At 39.0% G+C, this 25,994-nt stretch overlaps 1 protein-coding gene across 9 annotated transcripts in view; it reads left to right on the forward strand.

The window, feature by feature from the left end:
* Positions 1-25,994, forward strand: part of ppfia1 (PTPRF interacting protein alpha 1) — a 55,290-nt gene that overhangs the window by 10,286 nt on the left and 19,010 nt on the right. For all 9 annotated transcript variants that reach the window (XM_051937633.1, XM_051937617.1, XM_051937631.1 and 6 more), the window contains exons 3-16: positions 8,347-8,448; positions 8,822-8,986; positions 9,130-9,204; positions 11,702-11,803; positions 12,761-12,994; positions 13,982-14,128; positions 15,538-15,672; positions 18,220-18,303; positions 18,391-18,522; positions 19,193-19,255; positions 19,879-19,958; positions 20,046-20,196; positions 21,762-21,985; positions 22,071-22,302. In XM_051937633.1, coding sequence (XP_051793593.1) covers positions 8,347-8,448; positions 8,822-8,986; positions 9,130-9,204; positions 11,702-11,803; positions 12,761-12,994; positions 13,982-14,128; positions 15,538-15,672; positions 18,220-18,303; positions 18,391-18,522; positions 19,193-19,255; positions 19,879-19,958; positions 20,046-20,196; positions 21,762-21,985; positions 22,071-22,302 — 1,926 coding nt within the window. The remainder of the gene's footprint in view (positions 1-8,346; positions 8,449-8,821; positions 8,987-9,129; positions 9,205-11,701; positions 11,804-12,760; positions 12,995-13,981; positions 14,129-15,537; positions 15,673-18,219; positions 18,304-18,390; positions 18,523-19,192; positions 19,256-19,878; positions 19,959-20,045; positions 20,197-21,761; positions 21,986-22,070; positions 22,303-25,994) is intronic.

Consider the following 25,994-nt stretch of genomic DNA (forward strand, 5'->3'; position numbering starts at 1 on the left):
AGGTTAATGTTTAGCGCTTAAAAAAGTCAAAGCAGACATTATAACTATAAACAGCACTGCCTTAAAAACCGCAAATGGCTCTTACTCCAGGTAGCGGTGAGGTGATGAAATCCAATCCACGGATGCTGGTTTGAGTAATAGGTCACTCTGCCTCCCTGTCACTCTGTGGCTGCTCATCTCGGTCAAGGCTCTTCTCTGTTCTGGTCCCACAGTGGGGGAATGAACTCCGCTGTCACAGGCCAATGCACATCATGCTAGTATATACTGACAACTAAATCCTTAAAAAGGACAGATTAGTTGCTTTCTGTTGTCCGTTTTAGATTGATAGATTTTCCGCATTTGAGGATATCTACATACCTCTTGTTCCGGTAGAGATGTAATATACTTGAAATTTATTTAGACAAGAGTGGCCACCAAATGTATGTAAATAACAATGAAACCCATGAATTTTAGGGAAGATTGGAGACTGTGCTTGCCTGTGTTAGATTGACCATCACATTGCTTTGGTTGCATTTTCTCATTTGACATCCTGAAACTCAAGATAGGAAGTTGAGCCTTCAACGTTGAATACACGTTGAACTTGTACAGCTAAAAATGTTGTTTCCATCTGGCTTAAACTGTTGTGCAAGATGAGGAACGGTTACATCCAGTGAGAAGCGAAAGAGGAAGAAAAAGAGCTAGCAACCTCATTATTGTAGTAATGATTTTTTTTAATGTGACAAGCAGAAGAAAGTTTCAAGTTCAAACTTTCATTTGTGCAGCAAAAGTCAGAATTCAACATTGCTGTTTTGTAATGTCCAAATAAAACTGTATGTGTAATTTGGCAGGTTGGTATTGGTGATGTTTTGCTTTTTATCCTGAAGGGGCCAATTGACCACAGTGACCAAATTCTGTATTCTGGTCAGTGGCACAATGGCATGAATTGAGAGTGCACAGTGGTAAGACAGCGGGACAAAGACTGACTTGTTCCACACAGTGACATGAAAGTGACGGAGTGCAAGTGTTGCCTTTTGCCAAATGTGAGCTGAATTAGTAGCTTAAAAGGAAACAGACACAAGACGGGAGAGACGGCCATGGTGCTTTGTTTTGTTTGATTTAAAGGCCAGTTGCTTTCTACTTACATCTTCTTACAAGATTTCCCAAGTATACTGTGTTCTTAAAGTCTGCAAAAGCTCTTTTCCTTTCTTTTTTTGTAGACAAGCTGCCTGCAGCAGTGCATTATGTTATTTGCCGATTTATTTAAGAAAACGATCACTACATCTGGAGCTAATGGCATTTTCATCGCATTCTGTCACCTCTTGGTACATAGACAGTCATGTATAAAAGAAGAAATTGTCACCTTTTCTGCCATATTTTGACCCTCTTTCATAAAATGTTCACAGATAAAGTAATAAATTTTCAGTTTTTTTATTTATAAAAAAAAAAGAAGAAATTAATGTAGTATTTTTCTGTAGGAAAAGTAAGTATAGCTCTGTCCACAGAATCTTGTGATAATTTGTAGCTGCTTTGTGTGATTGTCCGTTAATCGCAGACATCAGATTGTTGACGTTTTTACCACTCTTCTGGCAAATTCTCTTTAGTTGCAAGATAGTTAAGGGTTTTCTTGCATGTACTGCCTTTTTCCAAATAACCTCAAAACATTTCAGTGGGGTTCACATTTAGACTCTGTGTAGACCATTCCATAACCATTTCTTCTTTGTGAGCCGTCCCTTGTTGGACTTGCTAGTGTGTTTAGGATCGTTCTCTCGTTCAAAGATCCACTCCTGGTTCACCTTCAAGTTTACAGCAGATGGCTCACAATACTTCAAACACCCTTTGACGTGAAGCAGAATTCCCAGTTAAATCAATGACTACAGCTGTCCACTCCATTAAGGAGCATAGCAACTTCAAACCATAATATTTTCACCATCATAAGTCACAGCTCATTTTTTGTTATCCTTCTGAAAAACTGTCTTTGGTTTGTGTCAAACATATCTATTGTTGCTACAATAGATACTGTTGTATCTCCTGTGGCTGAATAATTCCATCTTTTATTCATCTCTCCAGACTTAACAGACTTGGACAATGGTGTTGGTATCCTTCCGTAACTTTCAGTAGTTTGTTTTTAAAGTGATTCTGTTGAACCACAATTCAAAAGCAGTGTCTGATTTTCATTAGTTCATTTTCAGTATTTTTTTTTAATTCTTGCTTTTGTCAATTTCAAGTTATTTCAGTGACCATTGTGGATTTTTCTTTAATAGAAGGGTACTAGCAAATTTGTCCATCTGTGCATATTCAAAAGGGTCGCTCTTTGCCTGCATGTTCACTGGAAAACTAGATAGATACATACATTCTGACAAATAGTTGCAGAGTTACCTGGAGATCCTGTGATGACATTTCTGGTTTCTTGTGAACTCTGTTTGCTTTTTGACTTGAAGATAATGACACTCCATACCTTTTCTGTGAAAGAGGGCTCTTGTTTGTGGTCAAAAAGTACTAAGATAAGGACTGTTCTTGACTCTTGAGTCAGCCAATTTTGCACCAACTCCTGCTGATAGGATTTAACCAAATGCTTACAGTTTCCTGGTCACACTTTCAGAATTATAAACAGTTCCAAATTAATAAAAAAAAAAATTTAAGCAATGTGAATTTTAATTTCTAAAAGCTGTACTTGTAGCCACTGCAGCACCTCACACACACACCTGCTGCACATGTGTCTTGATATGGTGGTTGTCCAAACTGCAGCAAGCACTTCTGTATCTCATCAACTCACTGTGGCAACAGCTTGTTTTGAAGTTCTTCCCTGAACAATATATAGTCGTTTATAGAGCCACTTGCTACAAGTGCCGAAAAGTGTTCAGATCTTTATGTAGAACTGACGTAAGACTGAAGTGACTAATGCTGTAGCTACTTCACAGTAAAAGCCTGAAAGTGACTGCAGCGCAGCATTAGGACATGAAATTTTAGAAGAACAGGTTTGTGGGGGCTCATAAATTTTGTTGGCTTGTGTTCAAGATACAGTAGGTGGAAACACTGAAGACTCACAGAAAGTCTATTGTCTTTAATGACGTATTACTCTTAAGCTTATCCCGAACCTGCTGACACAGTAACCAGTTTCATGAAGGATTTAATTAAGCAACTGCATATTTTAAACTCTTATATAGAAGTATAGGGTTGTTACTGCATTTTGCCAGCTTATGATGCTGTGTTTTTTTTTTTTTTTTTGTATAAAAATTAATGAGACATTGTCTTTGCTAGATATTTATTTATTTATTTAGGCTTTATTTAAACAGGGGCAGCAAGCTCTCTTTTACAAGGATGCTCTGATTACAGTATATAAAAGTATAAAAGCACACAAAAGATCCTGTGTAACCCAACATATGACAAAACAAACAGTCCAAGGACCTTAAGGAGAGCATCAGTCCGTACAAAACACGTGTTAATCCTGGTCTGTTTCAGTAAAAAAGGGATTTCAATTGATTGATAAGCAATAGCTTATCTAATTTTATAAACTTTTGCAGATTATTTTGACCTGCAGGAAGTGTAATAATTAAAATCAGGTTTTCCAGTCTCAGATATGCAAAATTATGGGTAAGAAAAAACTGAAATAACCTTGAAAATCTTCCCCCTTTGCTCTTATCTATTTGCATTTTGGTAGTAAAACGTTTGAAGTTAAATAAGCTGGCAGAACATAGGATGACCAATCAATACTGACAAAATTTTAGTGTATGTGTGCGAAAAGTGTCTTTTCTGCTAAAAACTTAGAATTAGACATCTTATGAACGCAGGATTATGTTATAGGAATCTTTGAGTCCAGTTATGATCTGGTCTTTAATATCAGAGAAAAGACGTGTTAAAAATTAGCATTTGTTCAGCTCCTCTAGTTTTACTCCATCTCTGCCGGTGTGCGTTTGGGCAGCAGGCTAAGCAGCTCTGAATAAGAGCCATTGTGGTGTCTAATTAGTTTTTGACGGTGAGTCCTCCTCCAGGAGAACAGATGCCCTCTGCACAGTGTCAGATTTCAGCACAAGCTATAAGCTTTTAAGAACGGCTAAAGTCATTATGTAGGAGGCAGGCCTATTGGTTCCGATCTCAGTTCCACATGCAGTGCAGGCTGTCGGTAGTACGGTGTTAGAAAAAGAGCTTATTCTAAAGCCTATTCAACAGTTGCCATTTTGTGATATGTTGCCAAGTTTTCAGAGTGTTCTCTAAAGCAAAATGGGCAGTAAGTTAGTGTTATAAAGGTTAATAGACTATCCATGTGTTGTTCAGAAAGCTGCAGTTTTCAGTGATTGCTAGGATATCGAAATATGCAGCCTAAAGAAAATGATATACGGTAACCTGTACAAAATGCCATGTTGCTTTGTTAGACTTTCTGTCAGCTGGAGTTTATTTTACATTCTTGACCTTAATATTGACACAACAGAAAGGTTTTACTGTTCTCCCTTACTGCAGTGTTGCCAGAACTGTAGTTATTGCAAGATACAAGTTACGTCTTTTGCCGTTGGTGCAAATAACAAATTTCAGGTTTTTACATGGTACGCTGTCAAACAAAAGAAAATCTTCATGGGCGGAAATCATACCAACTCCAACCAACTGATTATTCTCAAGGAGTGAGATGAACTAAATGGGGCCACAGTGCACTAAATTGGCTGTAAAGTGATATAAAAAGCAAGTATTTGTATTATTATTGCATTATTTCAGAGTGTTTATTTTATACTGAAATGAAAAAAGATTTGGGGCAGACCACCTGAACATATTCATTGGACTGTTTACACTGAACCTTTTGTCCCTCTGTTTGAACCAAATGCGGTCACACCAGCAACTTCTTTGACGTGGTGCTAGTTAGTTTGGATCAGACTCTGAATAAGCATTCATTGAAAGATTAGTAAAGTTAGACCCAGCAGTCTTCGTTAGGTTAAATCATTTGAAAGTTTCGAAACCACTGAGTTGTTTACAGGTAGTCTTTTCCTCTTGCCACCAAAAATATGGAACTATCCTGGAAGGCTGTTGATATAGCACTTTTCATTTAATTAAAGTGATTGTATTATTAGTGAGAATTTGGTCGGCTGAGAGCATATTGGCCAAACATCCGACCAGTTTATTTGGACACTAAAAGCAAATCCATTTTGCCAAAGTTCGCATGTTATGTCTGAGGCATTGCATTCTTACCCTCAAATTGCCTTGTGTATATGATCTTCAGGCTTTCTCTGGGGCGGCTGACATGTTTTGCTAAATATGAGACAATCCAGATTAAATAAATAAATGTTTAAAACTAAGAGACTGGAATTTTGATATTGTGGTGGGAACGGTATTCATGTCGACCATTGCTGTGTTCACATTTTCCCCCCTTCTCTCCGAGTCCATCCTTAATTGCATTATAATAGAGAAATTAGTCTCAGTCTCAGTGCCACAAAGGTGGTAGAGTACAGAGTGTGACACAGAGTACAGTTATCCCTGAAAAGCCTTTGTGTGTTCCTTCGTGTTTTGGTACGCTGTTCCTTTAATAGGTTGGCACACATATTCGTGTACCCCCCTTAATCCCCTCCCCTGTTCTGAGGCTTACAGAGCCGCTCAGTCCACTTCTAACCAGCATGTCACTCATCTGCACCAACTGAGCCATGCACCAGTTTACCCTGGGATCAGCCCCGAATGCCCACGGCTGCATATGCATGCGTGCAAGCTTATCATGTATTCAGCCCACATATTTAAATTTGACGTATACAGAATATTTGAAGATTTTTCTATGTATAGAACAAGGATATTTGCAACTTGATGTCAACACCCTTCTGAAAAATGAAAAGTAGTATACTGAAAGTAATTTTATTGCACCACCACAAAAATCGTGTTCTCTGTTCTTTAGTAGAGAGAACTATTTAATATCTTTGGTCCTTGTAGTTGGTAAATACACTCATAAAGCCCAAAAATCACACTTTTCAGAGGAAAATTATCCATTTAGATCCACCCACGAATCGGTACAAAAGTCGATAGATTACCTCAAGGAAAGTACAACCCTTGCGTCTGTTTTATAACACTGACAATTAAGCCAGTGCTCGCATAATTACAGATTATATACACATCCTACACACACAAAGTTGATGTGATTACAGGTGTGTAATTATTTCAGCCTTGTGTATATATGACGTGTATATAGACTGTTATTATGGAAGTGCCACTCTAATTTGTTTTCAGTCTTGCCTTCTCTCTGCTCTGTGTAAACACAACCTGGAGTTTCAATGGAAAGTCTCAGAATTTCTTTGTCACATGTCTGCTGATTGCAGATGAGTATTTCTTGACTCGTGGATTGTGCTTAAGAGAATTTATTTTCTGTTTTTTTACAGAATCTGGTACAGACTGTTTTTTCAACTTTCATTTAGTTAATTTCTCCAATAGATACCTCAAGTCATACATGATTTTTAAGGACGATTGGAGAGTTAAACACTGATGATTCCTCATCTTTTTACGGTTTCTGACTGATAAACAGTAGAATTTTTCTGATTTTTAAAAAAAATTTCTTTATTTTCAAAGAAATGGAACTTGCAGGTGGTTTTTGCATTTCAGTTGTTAAAAAAGCTGTGCCATTAAAATATTGATGTTTCAGTGTCAACATTATGCTTGCCAATTGCATCCTTAAAAGCAGTCTTAAAAGAAACTTCTAATATTATGTTATATGCTTTTGAAGTAGATTGGCTTGTGCATATTAGAGGGTGGGTGGGAGTGTCTGTGGGTTGGTTTTGATGGTCCAAACTGGGTTAGACCTCAAGGTTGTGTAGGTTTTGTGCAATGTACTACACCAAGATTTAATAGCTGCTTACAAATGCTTCTCTGTGGTTCATTTTACACATTTCTACCATGTAAGTGTATAAGCTAAAACCAGGCTTTGCCATTTGTTTATACCTAGTGTGATTTCTGATGAATTAAAGATTGATAAGGGAGAAGAAGAGGGTCATAAATGGCAGAGAGACAGAGAAATCTCAAAGTTGCTGTATAACTGAACCTCAGCGCCTGCTCTGGAATGTAGGAAGTAAGCCACTCTGCAATTACCCCTGGGCCCGCCTCTTACTGTCCCTCATTGGCTAACAGAGAGTGGAGACCTTGGCTGTAGCAAATAGCGAACTCCCTCTGACTCCTTTAGTCAAGCAGAATCTGTGCCAAGTGCTGGAAAAGCTCAGAGCCTGGAGTAGAGGGAAGGGAGAATAGTTGTGGTAGGGCCTGAAAAGAACGATCAGTTCCAGCAGCCCTCTGTTCCCCCGCCCTCCACCCTCCTACCCTCGGAAACATAGCAAGAAGGCCTCACCACTCAGGGTGCTTGTGCTACAGGGCAAAAAATCAGGATGGCACATTCTTTAGGGATCCAACCATGCATATAATCCCTAAAAGCAGTGTGTGCATCCATCAGTGTGTGTGTGCATAACTGCATTTGTTTGAAAAGAACCTGAGAAAGATGTGAGAGTAATGGAAGGGACACAAAGTGGCAGGATCATGTATTCTGCATTTTCTTGCAGGCAAAGAGGTGTTTGACAGAATTATCTGATGGTGTTTCACTCTCTTCTTCCTTTTTAACATGAAATCTTGTTGCTGTACGCTTCTTAGCAAACTATGGCTGATGTTCTCATAACCAACAATTCTGTATTAATATAGATGAACTCTCCTGGAAAGTCAGCAAAACAGTCCAAAGGGGTTAAAGTAACTGTGAGACAGTGAGTGACTGTTGTGTCCAAATCCATTGTTTCTGATGTAAACATGGCCGTACCCTCGTTGGAAAGGAGAAACAGGATTTTTTTTTTTTGTCATTGCTTGCAGTGTGATCTTGTCAAATTCAGGAACCACACAGAGGGTAGAGAGGCAGGAGCTAATTTTACTCATGTCAATATCAACAGTGAGTGAATATGTTGAAACATTCAACTTCAGTGGAAAGCTTCCCACAATTAAATGAACGTGATTGACTAAAATTTTGAAAATTTGATTAAAAATGACTTTGTTCTTCATGTGTCATGCAAAAATTACCAGAAATTCTACTGTTCTTGGACCAACTAAAAAGCCATGACTGATGTGGCTGTGACCAACAGTCATGCACATCAGACATTTTAGGGTTCTCACTTCTAGCCAAAGTTGTGCTGTTTCCATAGAAAATTTTATATTGCAATGTGTGTGTTAGCAGTCTAAGAACATACTTTTACGTGTAGGAACAGACATGACATTATTGCTGTGGATTTGGAAATAATTTCTCCCTCAAAGTGTTCAGCCTCAAATATAAAATCTTCCTGCTTCCACCATGTTTCTTCTCATACACTGCTGTGCCCTAACATAAAAACAGCTTAGTAAGTAGTGGTTACATGTTACTGAATTTGTCCCTTCCTATTCTAGGAGTTTGCTGCACTAACGAAGGAGGTGAACGTGTGCCGGGAGCAGCTTCTGGAGAAAGAGGAGGAGATAGCAGAGCTGAAGGCCGAGAGAAATAACACACGGGTTAGTAGAATGTGCTGCTGCACACACAACCGCACAACCATTGATGAGGAAAGTTTGGATAGCCTGCATGTTTCTGTTATGAGTAAAGATGGTTGTCATAACACTGGTTGACTAATCAGTTTCTATCTTATAATCCACACCATTGTCAAAGCTTGTGGGCGTGGCAAACTGCTTAATCATCAAACTATTTCAACCACAGGCAATAAAACTTATTACTTCCAGCTTTTAGTGCTGATTTCTGTCTGACTGGTTTGCACATTAGTTTACTTTGGAGAAAATAGCAGATCAGCTGGTCTAGATCTGAACTGATGATGAAAAATAAGTTTGTGCGAACACATTTCTCACTTGTTAACACTGTCTGTTGTGTGGATAGCTCTTGCTGGAGCACCTGGAGTGCCTGGTGTCTCGACACGAGCGCAGTCTAAGGATGACGGTGGTGAAGAGACAGGCTCAGTCTCCAGCAGGTGTCTCAAGCGAGGTGGAGGTCCTCAAAGCCCTTAAGTCACTTTTTGAACACCACAAAGCCCTTGATGAGAAGGTACTGTTTTGCATTTCTTTTTGCACTGATGCACGTAATTGTACATGGTAACATGTAAACCATAGATATTTGATATTGCAAAGTGACAAAATGTGTGGAAAATATGGTTTTATTGTGTTTATAATTGCTTGATTTTTTTCCAGGTAAGGGAGCGACTTCGCGTTGCTTTGGAACGATGCAGTGCATTGGAGGAACAGCTCACCATCTCGCACAAAGAAGTAAGCAAACACCATGTATTGAAAGTAACTAAAGAGATGTTTGCTTTCATTCATTTGTTCAACCTTTACTTAAATTTGAGAGATCATTGAAGAGTGTACTGTTTTTTAGTGACAATGAGCCAAGTTACAATAGGGAGGAACAACAAAGGTGAAACACAAAAGGATATGCTAACAGAAGTAGAGAAAAGGCATTAAAGTTTACTCTTTTAGAAAGAATTTGCTGGATAAAGTTATTAAAATGTAAACTGCAAACAGTAATAGGAGAAACACTAAAATTTGCAAATGGGACAGATGCTCTAGAGTGAGTAATTAAAATCTAAAACAAAATACAGTTAGTGTTAAACAATTACGAATTTACTAGTCGTGTGCGCTGTAATTAAAAGCAGTGTTTAAAAGTTCAGATCTAAATTAAATTCTGTCTTCAGCTCAATACCAATACAACCTCCAAGCTGTAGATCAAAGTATAAAAAGCTTTGCTGCTTTTATGACATGAAGGGATGTTTACTGGAACAACCCAAGAGAGCATAAGTTGATTAAATCAAATTACTTCATGTGCCTTTTTTAAAGTTATTCTCAGTTTTTGCATGTTTAGCATATGTGCACCTGGTGAGTGATACATTTGGGCTTAAATTTAACGCTCAGCTGAACATTGCCAATTCAGCCACAGAAAAAATACAGTAAACAGATGGTTCCCACCACTGAATGCCACTGCTGTCGTAATTTGTCTAGCCACAGACGTGCTCTTACTAGAGCAGTATTTGTGCTATTATTGGGAAGCCCTGCACAGTACGGTATTTGAAGGATTTTCATACAGCAAGTTAGCGGTTGCAGATGCACTGGAGATTGTTTTTGTTGAAGAGTTTTGCAAAAATTTAAAGTTAAGGTGGTTTAGCTGTCAGAACATGTTAATGCAGTAGGGCTGTAATGAGCTGAAGGTAATTTTGTTGGCCTGTAATTTTAGCAGCTCTTCAACCAATTCAAAAATAAAATAGGTAAATTTTTTATAGGTTAACTAAGTAGGCCACTGAGAGCACACTATACCTGCGAGCCTTACTATCAACATAAAAGCTAGTAGTTGTAGCTTATTAAATCATTTAAACCTTGTTATTTTATACTTAAATGTTAAGTACAAGCTGTCCATATTTGTATGATTTCTGCAAATAGAGGTATAACTAACTGGTCATCCAGAAAAGTAATGAACATCTAACTGATGAACATAACTCAGACAAGTTAGCTGTTGCTTTTAGATGACCTGTCATGTTGGTTGTTGATCTATAATAAATATAACCTGCTCTTTGCAAAGTTCACGTATGACTTTTGGTCATCTGTTTGACCAAAATGTAGCCACATTGTTGACTGTTTTAACTTGATGTCAGTTAGTTTGGAGCCGATTAAATGATCAGTAAACGATGAAGAAGTGAAATGTAGTTGTCTTCATTAGGTTGGGCCAGTTTGAAGTTGTGAAAATATGGGAGTGTTCACATGTCGCCTGTTACTCCCGCTGCCTGAAATGGTTGATTAGTCCCAAACGGCTGTTGATGGAACATGGTTCTGCTTATGAAAGTAACACCAGAGATTGTCTGACCAATGAGAATTTGACTGGATTAAAGCAAATCGACTAACCAATTGACCAGCCCACCTGTTGTATACAAACATTTTAGTAAATTGTCCACAATACATTGTAATACTGTTATGATGTGATGTTAGGCTAGTTTTTAATCTTAGATGTATTTTGAGCCGATTCACCAAAACACCAAGAGACCAGTTGACCTGAACACTACAGTAGTAAATGCAATAATATCTGTATAATGTGCTCCTTCCATTTATCTGTGCTGACACAAACTGAATGGAGAGAGAATGTTGATTTAAAATGACATCCTTTCAAAATCTTTCTATTTGCATATTAATCCAAGAAAAACAGATTCACAATCACGGCTCTTGTGTGCACATGCATGCAAAGAGATGAAGACTCTTGAGTCCTGTGTGTGTTGAATGGGATTAAGATTGACTAAAGGGCCCAGATGATGTCAGGGAGGTGTCCTAGATTTCCTCCATGCTTCATGCTACAGTCATCTCTTGTTCCTAGGAGTTAGCCTGGGACTAGACACACATGCATGCACACCAGCACACACAAAATCAGCCACTTGCGTCTCTCTCGTTATATTAAGAAGTTTATCTCCTTAGGCGAGGCAGCTTTTTGCAGTTGTTTTCTTACATGTTGGCCATTTGACATTGAATGTATTCATGTGAATCTCTAACCCGAATAGTTGCGGGTTGAACTCAAGACTCTGGCTGCTCGGGCTATTTTGAGCTGCTAGCTATGCTTCTTTGTGTCTCTAAGCCACACACACAGTTCTTAGTGCAATGAGGAAAAAATACCATCATAAAAGATAAAAGGAGGTAAAAGTAGGTTTGCGCTCTTGGTTTGGTGGTTAACCTGATAATTGTTTAGAATGAATGACTCAACAGGCTGCTTACAAACTGGTGTTTTCTCCAGCTGGCTTACCTCAGGGAGCAGAGCAGCCAGAAGAGAGGGCTAGCAGATGGAACCAGCGAGGTCAACCACAACTCTGAAAACACACCAAGCACTAATGGCAAGGTGAGGTTACTCAGCAGCATATGTTAAATGGCATGTTTGTGAAAACCAAGCGGGCAACAAGGCCACAGCAACAAATGCTCAGCATCTGTTGCCTGTAATAAAATGAAATCTGAAGTAATTTCATTAATTCTGGATGTTTGTGCTGAAATTTGTCTGTTTGTAATATGTAATGTGAATATTCATCAAGTGCAGAAGTGAGATGCATTCTATTAGAATTATTCTCTCAGCAGTTTTTTCCCCATAAATATTTATAGCAGATACTTTAAGACTTAAAATCAAGTCATAATTTTTACATCATTGCATATTCATTCATCTTACCATTTTACTTTCTGTTTTATACCAGTTAGGAAAACAAACATGGCTCTTCTGACATGGAATGATTAAAATGTGTTGTACTGTGTCATGTACATGCAAGCACAGACAAAAGACTGAAGAATGTTAATTGGTTAAAAAAATGCAGGATATCAGGTCACGTGTGTTTTGTTTTTTTAATTTTTGGGGTTATTTTGCAGATGAACACTTTGTATAACAGACGTCAGCCACAGCGTCTCCTGCATTTACGTTCCTGAAGTGTGTGTGAGGAGGAACAATTAGTAACAAAAGTTTGAAATGGGTCAGAGTTTTGTTTTCATTTGGAGGAGGAAGTTTTATGTCCAGTCAAAACAGTAATGTTAGAATATACATCTGACAACGCACAGGCAGCTTAGTGATAGTTTTACGTTTGTATGAATTGATCTTGAAAGTAATATCCTCTTTGTCTGAGACTGAGACAATACAAAGGAAAAATGCAGTTCTTCCCGAGACCAAGATGTTGAAAACGTGACTAATGTCAAACGCTACCATTATTCTTGTGCGCATAATAAGTTTGCTGAGTGGTTGTAATGCTGTAATGAATGGAAATTATTTCTGTATATCTTTTGTGCACTTGCAAAAATACTTATATGAATGCCTCCACAGCGGTCGTCGGATGGTTCCCTTAGTCAAGAGGAAGAGTGTGGGCCTGGGTTTGGTAAAGTTGGCGAACTCCAGGAGGTAGTGGACCGTCAGTCTGCGGATTTGGGCCAGATGAAGGAACGCATGGCTGCCATGGTGTCACGCATCAATGAGCTGGAGGAGGACCTGGACACAGCCCGAAAAGACCTCATTAAGTCCGAAGACATGAACACACGGCTACAGAGAGACCTCAGAGAGGTAGAGACAGCAGCATCTGTTTGCAATACTAAGGCTCCATCCACACTAATTTGAAAACAATCTCCACCCAGACGAGTGCTTTAGTTCTGTTTTAGAACTAATCTATGGTTGTAGAATATCAGAGGAGTGTGAATGAACGGGTAAAAGTATCAGATGTTTTGTGTTTTCAAATATTAGTTATGAGTGTTGCTGAAGATGGCTTATAGCACATGCTTGTAAACATTTTAGATGAAATTTTTAAAAATGTATTTCCTTTACAGTGCTTTTTCTGTAACCATGACCAGATATAAAGATTTTAGCCAGGGCATTGTCATTAGTGTCAACATGAACAGTGCTTAAATGCATGCAAGGCAGCTCTCTGCTGCAGGAACTTGGGGCAGGTTTGAGGAGGCGGGAATGTTTACTGTAACTGGCCATCTTATTGGCCCTTTCAGGATTTCTGTGTCCATTGTAGTGCAAGGTCCAACAGCGTTGACTGTGATTGCACCAAAACAAGAAGAAATGATCATTTCTGGACAAAGCTCTAGTTTTATGAGCACGTAGAAGATAGAACAACAGTTGTCTTTTACATTAGCCTATATGGGTATTTTTCTGTTATGATTGTATGAGGACAGAGTGCTTGTCATCTTCTCAGAGTGAAACCAACCGACCAGTGTCGAGACCCACACAGCAGTTTTTTCAGGGCTAGTTCAAAGTACCTACCCTGGAGTAGGTGCTTCATTCTCCCCTTAAAACTGTACTCTTCAATGGCGTTTTCTGCAGATGAAACATGCACAAAAATTTGTGCTGCCCTAAAGCGACCCACAAGTTCCTGCAGTGGAAAACAGCCTAATTTTAACAGCATTACCTCTTATCTATTTGAGTTGCATTCTGCCAATGGAGCAAAATTTTCCAGTGTACTAATTTCTGTGCCAAGTCAGAAGACAGGACTCAAGGGTCAGAGGCAAACAGTGATGGGAGGACACTGATACAAATGTTTATGTGCAGTCAATGGCTCAGAAGGAAGATATGGAGGAGAGGATCACCACCTTAGAGAAGCGCTACCTGGCAGCTCAGCGGGAGGCTACCTCCGTCCACGACCTCAATGACAAGCTGGAGAATGAAGTGGCCAATAAGGACTCCCTCTTCAGACAAGTAAGTTCCATACTAGTCAGGATTTTTCCTGTATATGAATTTTAGCTTGCGCCTATATAATAAAATTTTAGAAAATATTTTTTGTGACTAGTTTTGTTAATTGCAGTTTCCTTATTTAAGTATAATTGACATTAAAAAAAAATCAGATAAAACAGGAAGAGTTGAATATTTCTGTCCAGAATACTACAATAAAACAGTGCCCCTCCATACTACAGCTATTATATTGCTTACAGTTTTATTTAATTTGTCATCTATCTGCTTTGTGTGAGCACTGCCTACAGTTCAGGTCAGTGCAAGTAAAAAGTCTGAGTTTATCTCACGACTGTTGGTTGCAGCTCAGTCACTAATTACTTCACAATTGCACTAAGGAACTCAGATTATTTTTTTCTTCTGAATCTATATACTTTAAACGTTTATTTTGGGTGATTTTTTTCAAGAGACATGTAAGAAACTTTAAAACCCAGCAGCAGATTTTGGAGTTTAGAGCGTTAATAGCAGTATGTCATTGAGGGATCCTGCTCGATTATACAGTTTTTCCTGCACTGAGGAATTTTTGGCATCCCCTGTGAGGTTTTAGCAAAGCCAAAAGGGAAATGATAAAAATTGGGAATAAAAAAATGCTATTCATTTTTCAAACCAATTTTGTTATATGGTTTTCATTTGCTGAGCATAATAGACAGTTTTACATATCAAATAGACCAAAATAGCAAGAAAAGGCGAAGATTTCTGTTCAATATAGTTCTACAAATCATTGTTTTTGCTGTAATCAGACCTATTATGCTTAGTGTTGTGTGTAGTCATCCATCAAAAGCTCATTCTGAACTAGGAAAACCCTCGTCTTTGGCCCAAACCTTCAAAAATCACCTGCTGTGTGGTTACCAATTAGGTGTGTGAGTCAGTGAAGCCTTCACCGGTTTGTCTGTAATTTGCGGCCTCTAATCTGACTTCGAAGCATGTGTTGGTTTTGGGGTTTGAGTCTCAGAGCTGTCTGCCAGCAGGAATCGCCTGCAGTTCTCTTTGGCAGTTTTCAGACTCCTACTAATGAATTCTTGTTATATTCACAAACTGACCAGCGCAGCAGGCCCTGAATAGGAAGCCTTGAAGACACTGGCTTGTTTCTTTACATGTACTCACTGGAGATGGAGATGTCTGTCTTCTCTTTTCTTTTGGGTTTCGTCAGTCTTTGTGTCATTTTGAATGCTCTCTTCTTCACTTCCTGCCCACCCCACCCTGACTCATGCTTGCACCCTGTCTCCCTTTGTCTCGCCCTCTCTCTGTCTCCGGCCTACAGTCGTATTTCCTGCCACTCTCGACACCTTGTGAAGCTAAAATCAAAAACTGAGGTCAGGATGTAGGACAGATGCGTCTTTAAAATGTTTGCTAATGACTGTTTGGTTTGTTTGCTGTAGACTGAGGACAGAAACCGACAACTACAGGAGAAGCTGGAACTGGCTGAGCAGAAATTGCAGCAGACGATCCGCAAAGCAGAGACTCTGCCTGAGGTGGAAGCTGAGCTCGCCCAGAGAGTCGCTGCCCTCACAAAGGTATTAGCACCTGTCCACTGCCCTATGACCCACTAATCCTACCTTTTCATATTCTAGAATTAGCATTTCCTAATCAATACACTGACTAAAAATCGCATTTCTTCTATCTGTGATCCAAACTAAACAGACTCACCAGTGCACACAATGTACCCCAGATTATTAGATTACTTCCTTTACATTGCAACAGCCAGGAACTCCCTGCAGAAACTGCCAAGGAAACCATTGTTTATGTTACTCCAAATATCCACAGCGACCTATTTTTAGAAATTTGGCTTCTGTTTTTATCCATTTATAGTGGGAGTCTTTGTCCTGGACAACACTTGCTGCTGCTGAACTTGGACAGGCAACTTAGTACCTTATTAGTGTTGGATCTGGTAGACATTATGCACCTAATATTTAATCTTTGTCACTTTTATCATCTTTTGATTTAAAGATTGTGAGATTTAATTTATTTGAATTGCTTTATTCAGTCAAAAAAAACCACACACACATGCATAGAAGTAAGTAAAGTAAACAATATGGATTTAGCCTTGCACAGGACATGGACATGTAGTGGTGTTTTAACTGAAATGAAATTTTAAAAAAAAGGAAGTGCACAAAGTATAGCATGCAACCCAAACAAGTTTTATGTGCACTGGATTGCTTTAGCCACACAGTCGGCATATAGAACATGGCAGAAAACAGACATGCTTAGAAATGAAAGGAACTGTTTGTTATGTTTAGTATAGTCTCTATGAAGCTCAGGGATGGAACGTGGGGAAATATCAGCCATCATTCCACTCTGTTTTTCATGGAGGCACCTGTAGCGCTGTGTCACCATCACCAGTGTATTCTTCCACTACATGTTGTCAGCTGGTTTCCCTGTTCAAATTCTCATTGTTTAATCTGCACTTCCTCCCTTCAGCCACTACATTTAATTGTGCTGAAGCTCAGATTAAATGTGTTCATTGTTCTCTCCTCTTTCTGTGTTTCTGTCATGCTGTTTTTGGTGTGGTCTTCATGCTGCCTGTGCCACCTCCATGTCAAACCCATAGTGTGTTCTGTGTGGCTCTAAAGGCACTAAGACTCTGAAGAAGGTAGAACAGCTTTACGCACAAACCCGTCCTCCTGGTTGTGGATGCTGGGAAATTCAGTTTTGCCCTTCTGCTGAACTTAACCAGGCCAATAGAAAGCTGTGTTTTCATCCACACAAGTAACAAAGAAACAATTCTGTATCCCAGAAGCTTGAAAAATTCAAGATTAAAAAAGAAGTCCTGGTTAAGTGCAGTATCAGACTCAATAGCAAATTGCCATTAATATTTAGGAAAAAGGCCTTCATCTGTCTGTGTCTATACGTCTGTGTATTTGTGCTTTATGTGCTGGTGAGCTGTGCTTCATGCTGGTACCACTCCTCAAACACACAAACTCTACTTTTTAGTATCTAACACAAACAGGAAGTGCCATCTGGTTTGTTCAAAGCCTGGTGGAGACCCTGCCCTTGGAGATACTACAAAACTAGCACAGGCTGTGTTACAGAAATATGTTTACTAGCCTCTTGGCTTTGGCATAAATGATAGACAATATACAGGGAATATCAGCTATATACAATGATGGAAATTTTCAGCATGCCTAATTGCTAGTGAAATACTGATTCTTTTATATGTGTGTCTGTATGTATATATATATATATATATATATATATATATATATATATATATATATATGTATGATGGTAGATATTTTGTGACACCTCCATGATAGAGCCATGTCAAGCGAAGCATTAACTGCTGTTCTTGTTTAATGGCAGGCTCAGACTACAGGAGTTTGGGTTGATTTACCTCTGTTTCACCCTCTGGACAATCGTAGGAGAAATCTGCTCCGTGACCTTGGTCTGAACTGATGTTCTGCTGAGATTATTTAGTAATATTGGTTTTACAGATCCACTCCGAAACATGTAGAACTGCTCACAGTCTCACCTGGTCCAGTTCAATATTATCACAAATATTTGAAATGTATTAGAAGTAGTGTTAGTAGTTGACATAACTGCATTTTCTGCATCAACATCAATATTTATAACAGAAGCATGTTTTTTCTTACTTCAGTTTTTTTGTGACAAATGTTTTTCTTCAGTGTCACTGTGTGACATCAGTATCACAATATCAGTTTATTTATTCATCAGCTCTTTATGATTCAACTAGATTTCAAAATATGTTAGAAATCTAAAACTACTGTAGTGTGCGCTTGATATAAATGTTTGTGGATGCTACTGCTTTGCTGCTTTCTTGTTTTGCAGTTAGTGCATGATTTTTGGCTTTTAGTTAGAAGTTCACATCGTGTGTTTGTCTGTGACTTCATCCTTTTGAAGGACTCGAGCTTTGTCCCCATAACCTCAAATATGGCCAGGTTTCCTCAGGCCTTTTCTTAGCTAGGTCCTTCTCCAGGATTAAAGGCCTAGCTTTAGAGATGCTCTTAGCCGTGAGAGATTGAATATACCAACCCACAGAAATACCTTTATACAGAAAAAAATGTTTTTTAAAAAAATGTTTTATTGTTGCCTCCCACGTTTAGGCCGAGGAACGCCATGGCAATATTGAGGAGAGGTTGAGGCAGCTGGAGGCCCAGCTGGAAGAGAAGCACCAGGAACTGCTCAGGGTATGAATGCGAAAATCTGCTCTTCACAGTTTTGCTGCAGTTGACACTGTCTCAACGCGTGAATTGTACTGAAATGTTGTTTCATAGGCACGACAGCGAGAGAAGATGAATGAGGAGCACAACAAGCGTCTGTCTGAAACTGTGGATAAGCTCCTGTCAGAGTCCAACGAGAGACTCCAGCTTCACCTCAAAGAGAGGATGTCTGCTCTGGAGGATAAGGTGATTAATAGTTTTGAGCAACAAATTCTAAAGTCGGTGTGAGAAACAGAGATGCAGGGCTGTCCTGAATACCTTTTTTGATCTCCAGTATCTCCAGTAAATATCAAAGCTTAAGAAGGCAGGTGTTTCACGAGTTGAAAGTTGCGTACATCAGAGAAAAGAGATTAAATGTTGGAGGGTTTTGAGGACAATCCCGTTTCCTCAAGCCATTGCCTGCATTAATGAGTTTTGCATCCATAACAATGAGCTCCGCTACGATATATATTGTCTCTCTCTTTATATGTACAAGTTATTGTTAGACTGAACTACTGTATTATGCTTCAAATATTCCCACATTGCTCCTTATGTTTTATTTTAAATATTTAAATCAGTTGCACCGTTTTTGGAAGCAAACTTAGGGATGAGAGATGAGATGGATTAAAAACAGAATATTTGAATCCTAAAACCAAACTGAAAACCAAATATCTTTGCAACAAACAAGTGTCTGAGTAGTTGAATACAAACAAGCAGGCAAGTTGAGGACACAGTATTCATAATTGCACATATATTCGTTGCTTTTCCTGTCTGCGTATCACATGAGCAGTTAGCAACAGCATCATATGTCACGGTATATAGTTCAGTCAGTGTTTGTCTGCCTGTTTGCCAGTGTGTTATTCCTGTCTGTCTTTAGAATGCCCTGATCAGAGAACTGGAGCACACCAAGAAACTGATTGAGGAGTCTCACCATGAGAAGGTAAACGAGAGTTTTCAGCTGATGTCTTGCTTGCATCTGTATTTTAAGTGGAATTTGGCTCTTTACCAACTGTTCTGATTGCACACAGGATTCCAAACTAACTAGTAGAACTGGTGTTTCCAGCTACACATATTAAGAGCACCCCTGGAGTTGACAAAGCAAGACATTCATATTTTTTCCATCTCAGTAGTGTTACTGATGCATTTTTTGGCAATTAAAAGCCAATATACAGAAACATCAATATGCTGTTTTATTTTAAAGGGGAAAGACGTCACGCTTTAACCCTCTGAATCCTAAGCAGTTTCTGATATGCAGATTCATCAGCAACAAAAATAAATGTTAGTTGCAGGCTCGATTCATCTCTGACGGGCTATTGGCATTCAGTGATGTTTCTGAAGAGGAATACTAGATTTTGATGTTCAGAAATAACGTGCATTCAAAGAGAGCAGTGTCATTGGCTGCAATAGTTAATTGTTCATGCTATTACAAACTAATGGCTCTCTGTGCATTTTTTGATATCTTACGCACTTCAGCAATGTTATAAAATATGCTTTTCTTTTATTGCTTCAGAGTTTGTTTCTTCATCACATAACAAAGATACCTGTATATGTCTTTTCTTACAGGAGCAGCTTCTCATCCAAATTGAGACAATGAGGGCAGAAAATGAGCAGGGTAGGAGCAGAAGCAACTCCTTACTACATGGGTAAGTTAGTTATATGGCAGCCTTTACTATTTCAACTTTAGGCATCTCTTCTTTTGTTTTCTGACTGGTTTGTTTGTGCTTTTGCAGGCGGTCTCAGCTGGGCAGCACCCCAGATTTCAGGTACCCAGTGTCGGCTTCCTCAATGATGGACAGTAACTCCGACCATTACGGCAGCGCTCTCGTACTGAGGCGGCCTCAGAAGGGACGAGTGACAGCGCTCCGTGACGAGCCATCCAAGGTAAGCTTGTCTTCTGTTGACTTGTTTATTGACTGAATACACAGTCGTTATATAAAACCAGAGCTAAATAAACATTAAATTTTTAAAATATTGTTTAATGAATGCACCAAGCAGCTTTGAGCTTTACGCAGTCTGCGTGTTTTTTTGCTCTCATCATATTTCAACTCACTGTGGGCTCAGTTTTCACTGCAATGTAAAGTTCTACAGCTCCATGAAAATGACACAACTATGGTTAAAAGTACAGAGAACGCAAATATGTCTTTTGTGCAGCATAGCAGCTGTAGTGCCATTAATTATGAAAATAAAGAAAAAACTGAAATTGGAAAAAATGGAATCTGTCCAGGTCTGCACGTGTTACTAATAATTTAAAACAATGGGAGCTCCACATGTGATACACATTTAACACTTTACATTTTTAGAACCTCTACAAACTCTGACAACTTGCTCCGCTTTCTAACATTTTGAGACATGGCTGCACTTATTTTATTGATGTAGTAGGTTTTTTATTAATAATAATACATTTTGTGTAGCGTTTTTCAAAAAGCTCACACATTATATAATTACATTTTTCTCAGCCTTTCTTGTCATCTACTCTCTGCTCTGTGTAAACACAGTCTGCAGCTCACCTGATAACTCAAAATGAATTTGTTGTCATGTGACTTGGTCTCAGTCAGTCGTGGCTTCTCAGTTGTGCTGATTAGTGCATATTTTTTCTAACTTTTTAGAGGATCTGTTTCAAACGGTTTACTTTTTGCAAATGGCATGCAGAATGAAGTTTTTGTATGAAATACCTTGATTTTTTAGCATAGATTTAATCAATTTCCTGGATTGAACCATACATCACAGATAAGTGGTTCAACAACTGTCTGAAAATATAAAATCAGATTTTTTTCATTAGAGTTACTGGCTCTGATAAATGGAATATTCATTATTATTATTATGAGTATTTTTTTTTTACATTTTACTAAGAATACTAGCCGTTCAAAGCTGCTGAAAGGTTTTGGGGTTTGGAAGGTTAAAGAAAGCGTCAAGTCGTTGAAAGACTGTTAATTTAATTTACACACTTGCGACTCGTGTGAACATCTGCATGTCACCTCTGGCACCGTAATTTAGACATTCAGATTAGAAAGGGAGACCTAGGACTCTTATGAGATTCACAGATTTCCCTGTTCTTTTTATGTGGGTTTTGTGTTGCCTGCTTCGTAGCCTGTGTGACTTGTATAGTGTGGCTTTTTCCTTGCTTTGCTTGTTTGAGTTCTCTGTGATGATTTTCGTCTTCTCCACTTCTTTCTGTTTGCTTCCATTGTGGACATCAGCGACATGTAAGTCAGTGTGCTAGAGATAACAGTGTTAGCTACTTCTGTCTGTGAGATGCATTAATGACAAATAATAAAGTTAACCCTTTTATCTGTCGCCTCTTATTCTCTCCTATGTCTACTGCCTGCTTTCTCTGTCTTTTGTTATATTCTCATTGCAATATCGTTTTCCCGCCTTCAATATCGGCTTTCTCTGCTGTCTTTTTCTTCTTCATCAATTCACTTCTTTATCTGTTTATATAAATCCAGGTGCAGACTTTGAATGAGCAGGAGTGGGAGCGTATGCAGCAGGCTAATGTGCTAGCAAATGTGGCCCAGGCCTTTGAGAGCGACATGGACGCTTCAGACCTGGAGGAAGACCGAGAGACCATTTTCAGCTCGGTGGACCTGCTGTCCCCTGCTGGCCAGGCTGACGCACAGACTCTTGCCTTAATGCTGCAGGAGCAGCTGGATGCTATCAACAACGAAATTAGGTACCACCAGCTCCACTGCTTTCAACAAGCCCACAGAAGTCCTGGTAGCAGTTTGTTAATTAAAAACTTCCTTTTTTCTCTGCAGAATGATCCAGGAAGAGAAGGAGAGCACAGCGATCCGAGCAGAGGAGATTGAGGGTCGGGTGGGCAGCGGCGACAGCCTGGGAGGACGTTTCCGCTCCATGAGCTCCATCCCCCCGTCACTGTGTGCCGGGTCCTCACTGGGCAGCTCTCCACCCGGGTCTGGCCACTCGACCCCCCGACGAATTCCCCGTAGCCCCAACAGAGAACTGGATCGTATGGGTGTCATGACCTTGGTAACGCTTCCTTTATTTTCCTGTGTTTCTTTGTCAGTATCAAAGGCTGAGTAGAATTTTTAATATTGAAATTGCTAATTTAGTTATCCCTCATGAAACGCCAGTATTTGTTTCTGTGATTACATTACACATAGTTTCTTCTGATATGTTTTAAGTTGGCATTTGACTTTAGTGTATACAACTGTAAAAATGTCAGTGTTCCATGTTGATTTTGTGCATTAACACCTAATATTTGCATGTATGACAGCTTGTAACTGTTTGTATATGCAACTACCCCCTGCCTGTAGCAATATTGCTATGACCCCTACATCATCCAGAGCTCCCTCTCCCAGCAGACAGTAACTTACCATATGCCATATGGTGCAACTGGCTTCAGCCCTCCCCCTCAAGCCTATAACTATGCACCATGCTTCCAGGTACCTGCAGATCTCCCCCTCAGCTCTCTTTGTTCCCTCCTCGGGTGGGTGCAGTCTGCCACTTCATCTCCCTTCTGATCCTTTTGCCATCAGAGACACACATGAAGCTTACTAACATAAACACACAACTTTGCTCTGAGAATATTTTGGGTTTGATAGTTCAAAGCTGTGAAAACATGGGGGTGTTCACAGGTAGTCTGTTCCTCTTGCCACCAAAAATAATGGATTAATCCTAGAAAGCTGCTGATGTGCTGTTTTTCTCCTTATGAAAGTAAAACTGGATATTGTCTGACCAGTGACAGTCTGGTGGAATGAGAGCATATCAACCAACCAGTCGACCTGCAGACTACAGACCTACCTTATAAACTGGGCATGAAAAGCATCACTTTTCTAGCTTTATTTTTCAGTCAGCTCTAAAGTGGGTTATAATGAGCTTCACGGGGCAGTTTTGTTGAGCTCTGTGGGAAAGTAATATAAGAACAAAACAGCCAGTGATAGTCTGGATGCTCAGACAGATCTTGTTCTTATGTCAATATTCTACATCCATGAATGTGAGTATCGAAACAAAGATTGTAAAGGGACACACCTCTCACCTGGTGAGCGGAACCTCCTTTGTGTCTAATACTGGCAGAACAAAACATTGTTGTTTTGGTTTAGAAGCTACAGCCCACACACCCCTTCTGCACCTGTGAGCAGCGCTGATGCTCAATACTGCATAAAGACCCTGTCTCTGTGTGAATCACTGGGGTTTGTTACTGGCCACAGATCTGGAAGAGTCTCAGAGCTCTGTTGATCTGTGCCTGCTGGTGCTGCCTCTCAAAGCTTGTTGCACTACATTTACTCCACATTACATAGCCTTGTTACATCAGGAGTACAGATAACTGACCCTGTCTGACACCTGAAATGACTGCAGGCCTCTTAGGTTCAGCTTCCAGGCTTGCATTCTTTTCAGCTCCTTGCCTGCGTTCATGCTTTTTAAAACCCGGTTCTGTTTGAAAACATAAGAGCAAGCTACGGGTGGAAATTTAGTTTCTGTGGAACTACAATACCACTGGTTTTCTTGGTAACACTGCAGGTGGTGTTACTTTTTATTCAGTCCATTCAGGAACTCGTAATCTTGAGATTTGTGTGAATTTCTCAAGTTCCAATAGTGCCCGCATTTGTTTAATTCTTGGTAAAAGAAATCAAACAAATTATTCCAATTTTTGTTTATGTAATGAAGATAAAGTGGATAAAAATGCAACTATCATGAATTGATTTGATTAAGTGTTTATGCTGAGACTCCAGCATAAAACAGAACCGATACTAGCTGGCATAAAAGAAGAATTACAGCTTACCAGATTGAAAACAATTCCTGAAGACTGAAGATTATTCTTTCATAAATGGACAAAGTTCTCTTTCTTTCTTGTTCAAGTTTTTTTTTAATCGTAGCTTTCAGACAACTGCTTTTGTTTTTTTAGCTTCTACTCTGTTTATCACAGCCATGTTAAATGTAGCCTACAGCGCCACCTTCTGTCAACTATACGCAGCCAAGTTTGTTTAAAGCAGTTGACCATTTGAACTCCGAGCAGTTTTTGGTTGTTTTCTGCTCCTGTCATATTTCTGTCGACTGCAGGCTTATTTTTCACTGTAATATAAAATCCTACACCTTTATAGAAACAGTACAGCCATGGCTATAAGTAGAGAGAGCTCACAAAAATTATATTACTTCATAAATCATGAAAAAGACAAAAAACGTGTTCCTTGTTTTTTTGTTTTATGAAAAAATCTAAAATTAACATGTTCAACTTTTTTTGTTGGGCCAATGGGTGTTACCAATACTGTAAAAAATGTTCACTGTTGCCGTTTTACTACTTTATTAATTTCCAGACTTATATCCAGTCTGCTATGTGTAAACACAGCCTACAATTATCCTGACTCCAGTACAGCTTGCTTATTTTTAGAATGTAGATCAAAGTGGTTTCATGAAATGCCACAATTTTATTGTGAGAGAAAGACTGACAAATTTAATTGAGGTGTTAAATGCACCTCAGAGACTTCTATGAGCGTTACATTTTTTTTTTTTTATTGAGAAAAATTTAACTTTCAGGCAAATATAATCAAAATAGCCACACAGTTCATCTTGTAGAAGCAGCACTCTACAGCTAAAGTGTTTTCAGAAATCTAAAAATGGGTAGTTTAGGCAGCAGCATCCTTACATATGGAGTAATGGGGGAAGTTAAAACCACCAACATGCCAGCATGATGATGTCCTACTCTTGCTTTACGCTCACAAGTATTGTGAAATACATATTTCTAAAGCACGATAAATGGCTTTGTTGTAGAAGCTTGTATACACACTTTTTTCCACTGAGCTGGAAGTGACAGTCTGAAAGTTAAACATCTGACAATCCTTTCTGTCTTTTGCCAACTTAAATTTTTTTGTTTTTTGTTTATTTGTTGTTGAGGGACGATTTTATGGTTTAGAGGCCTAATGGAAACAAGCCTAATGTCTCTTCTTCCATTCAACTGTTGTACAGTTAATACAATGCAGGGTGGCATATGTTCTACTAAGAGTGAGAGATTTAAAGAGCCAATGTTAGCTTTCTGGGGTTTTTTGTAATAAATTTCAGTTTTTTTGCACATGAAAGGTCTGCGAACTTACCAAACCAACAGTCCACATCAAACTGAGATATTCTGTCCTGTAGAAAATGCTTTTTCCTACCTTCCTGAAATGCTTTGCTTAAAATTCAGGCTTTTACTTACGCTTTTCTACATCACTATGCAACACATTTGCATATTGCCTGCTTAGCAGTAAGTCTGGCCTTTAAATGAAGAATGGGCAGCTGACTGCCTGTCTGCCATCAGTTCCACACTACAGCAGTTCCTGCTAGGTATACATTTCTCTACTTAGATCCAAATATCTGTAGTTACTCACCAATGTCACTTGGCTTTGGTCGGACCAGTTGATCAATCAGAACAGATTTAGCATTTCAGGAGGGGGACCTTAAAGAGACAGGAGGGCTGAGGTAAACTGCTGAACCAATGTACAGTAAGAGAAAAATAATGTGTTTTTGAACATTAAAACATGTAAAGATAACCTAGAAGTGCCCAAAAATGCAATTGTAAACCTGTAATTGTAGAGAATATGGGCGCTTTAAACATTCGTTCCAAAAAGTTGATTGAAGTAGTGTGGTAAAATGTTGACATGAAAGTTGTGCTGATTTTGATTTGGTAGATGACACCAGAGAAATGACTGACATGTCAGCTTTACTACTTTTATGATGATGGCTTTCCT

The sequence above is a fragment of the Acanthochromis polyacanthus genome, chromosome 2 (assembly GCF_021347895.1).
Source record: "Acanthochromis polyacanthus isolate Apoly-LR-REF ecotype Palm Island chromosome 2, KAUST_Apoly_ChrSc, whole genome shotgun sequence".
In the NCBI taxonomy this organism is placed as follows: Eukaryota; Metazoa; Chordata; class Actinopteri; family Pomacentridae; genus Acanthochromis; species Acanthochromis polyacanthus.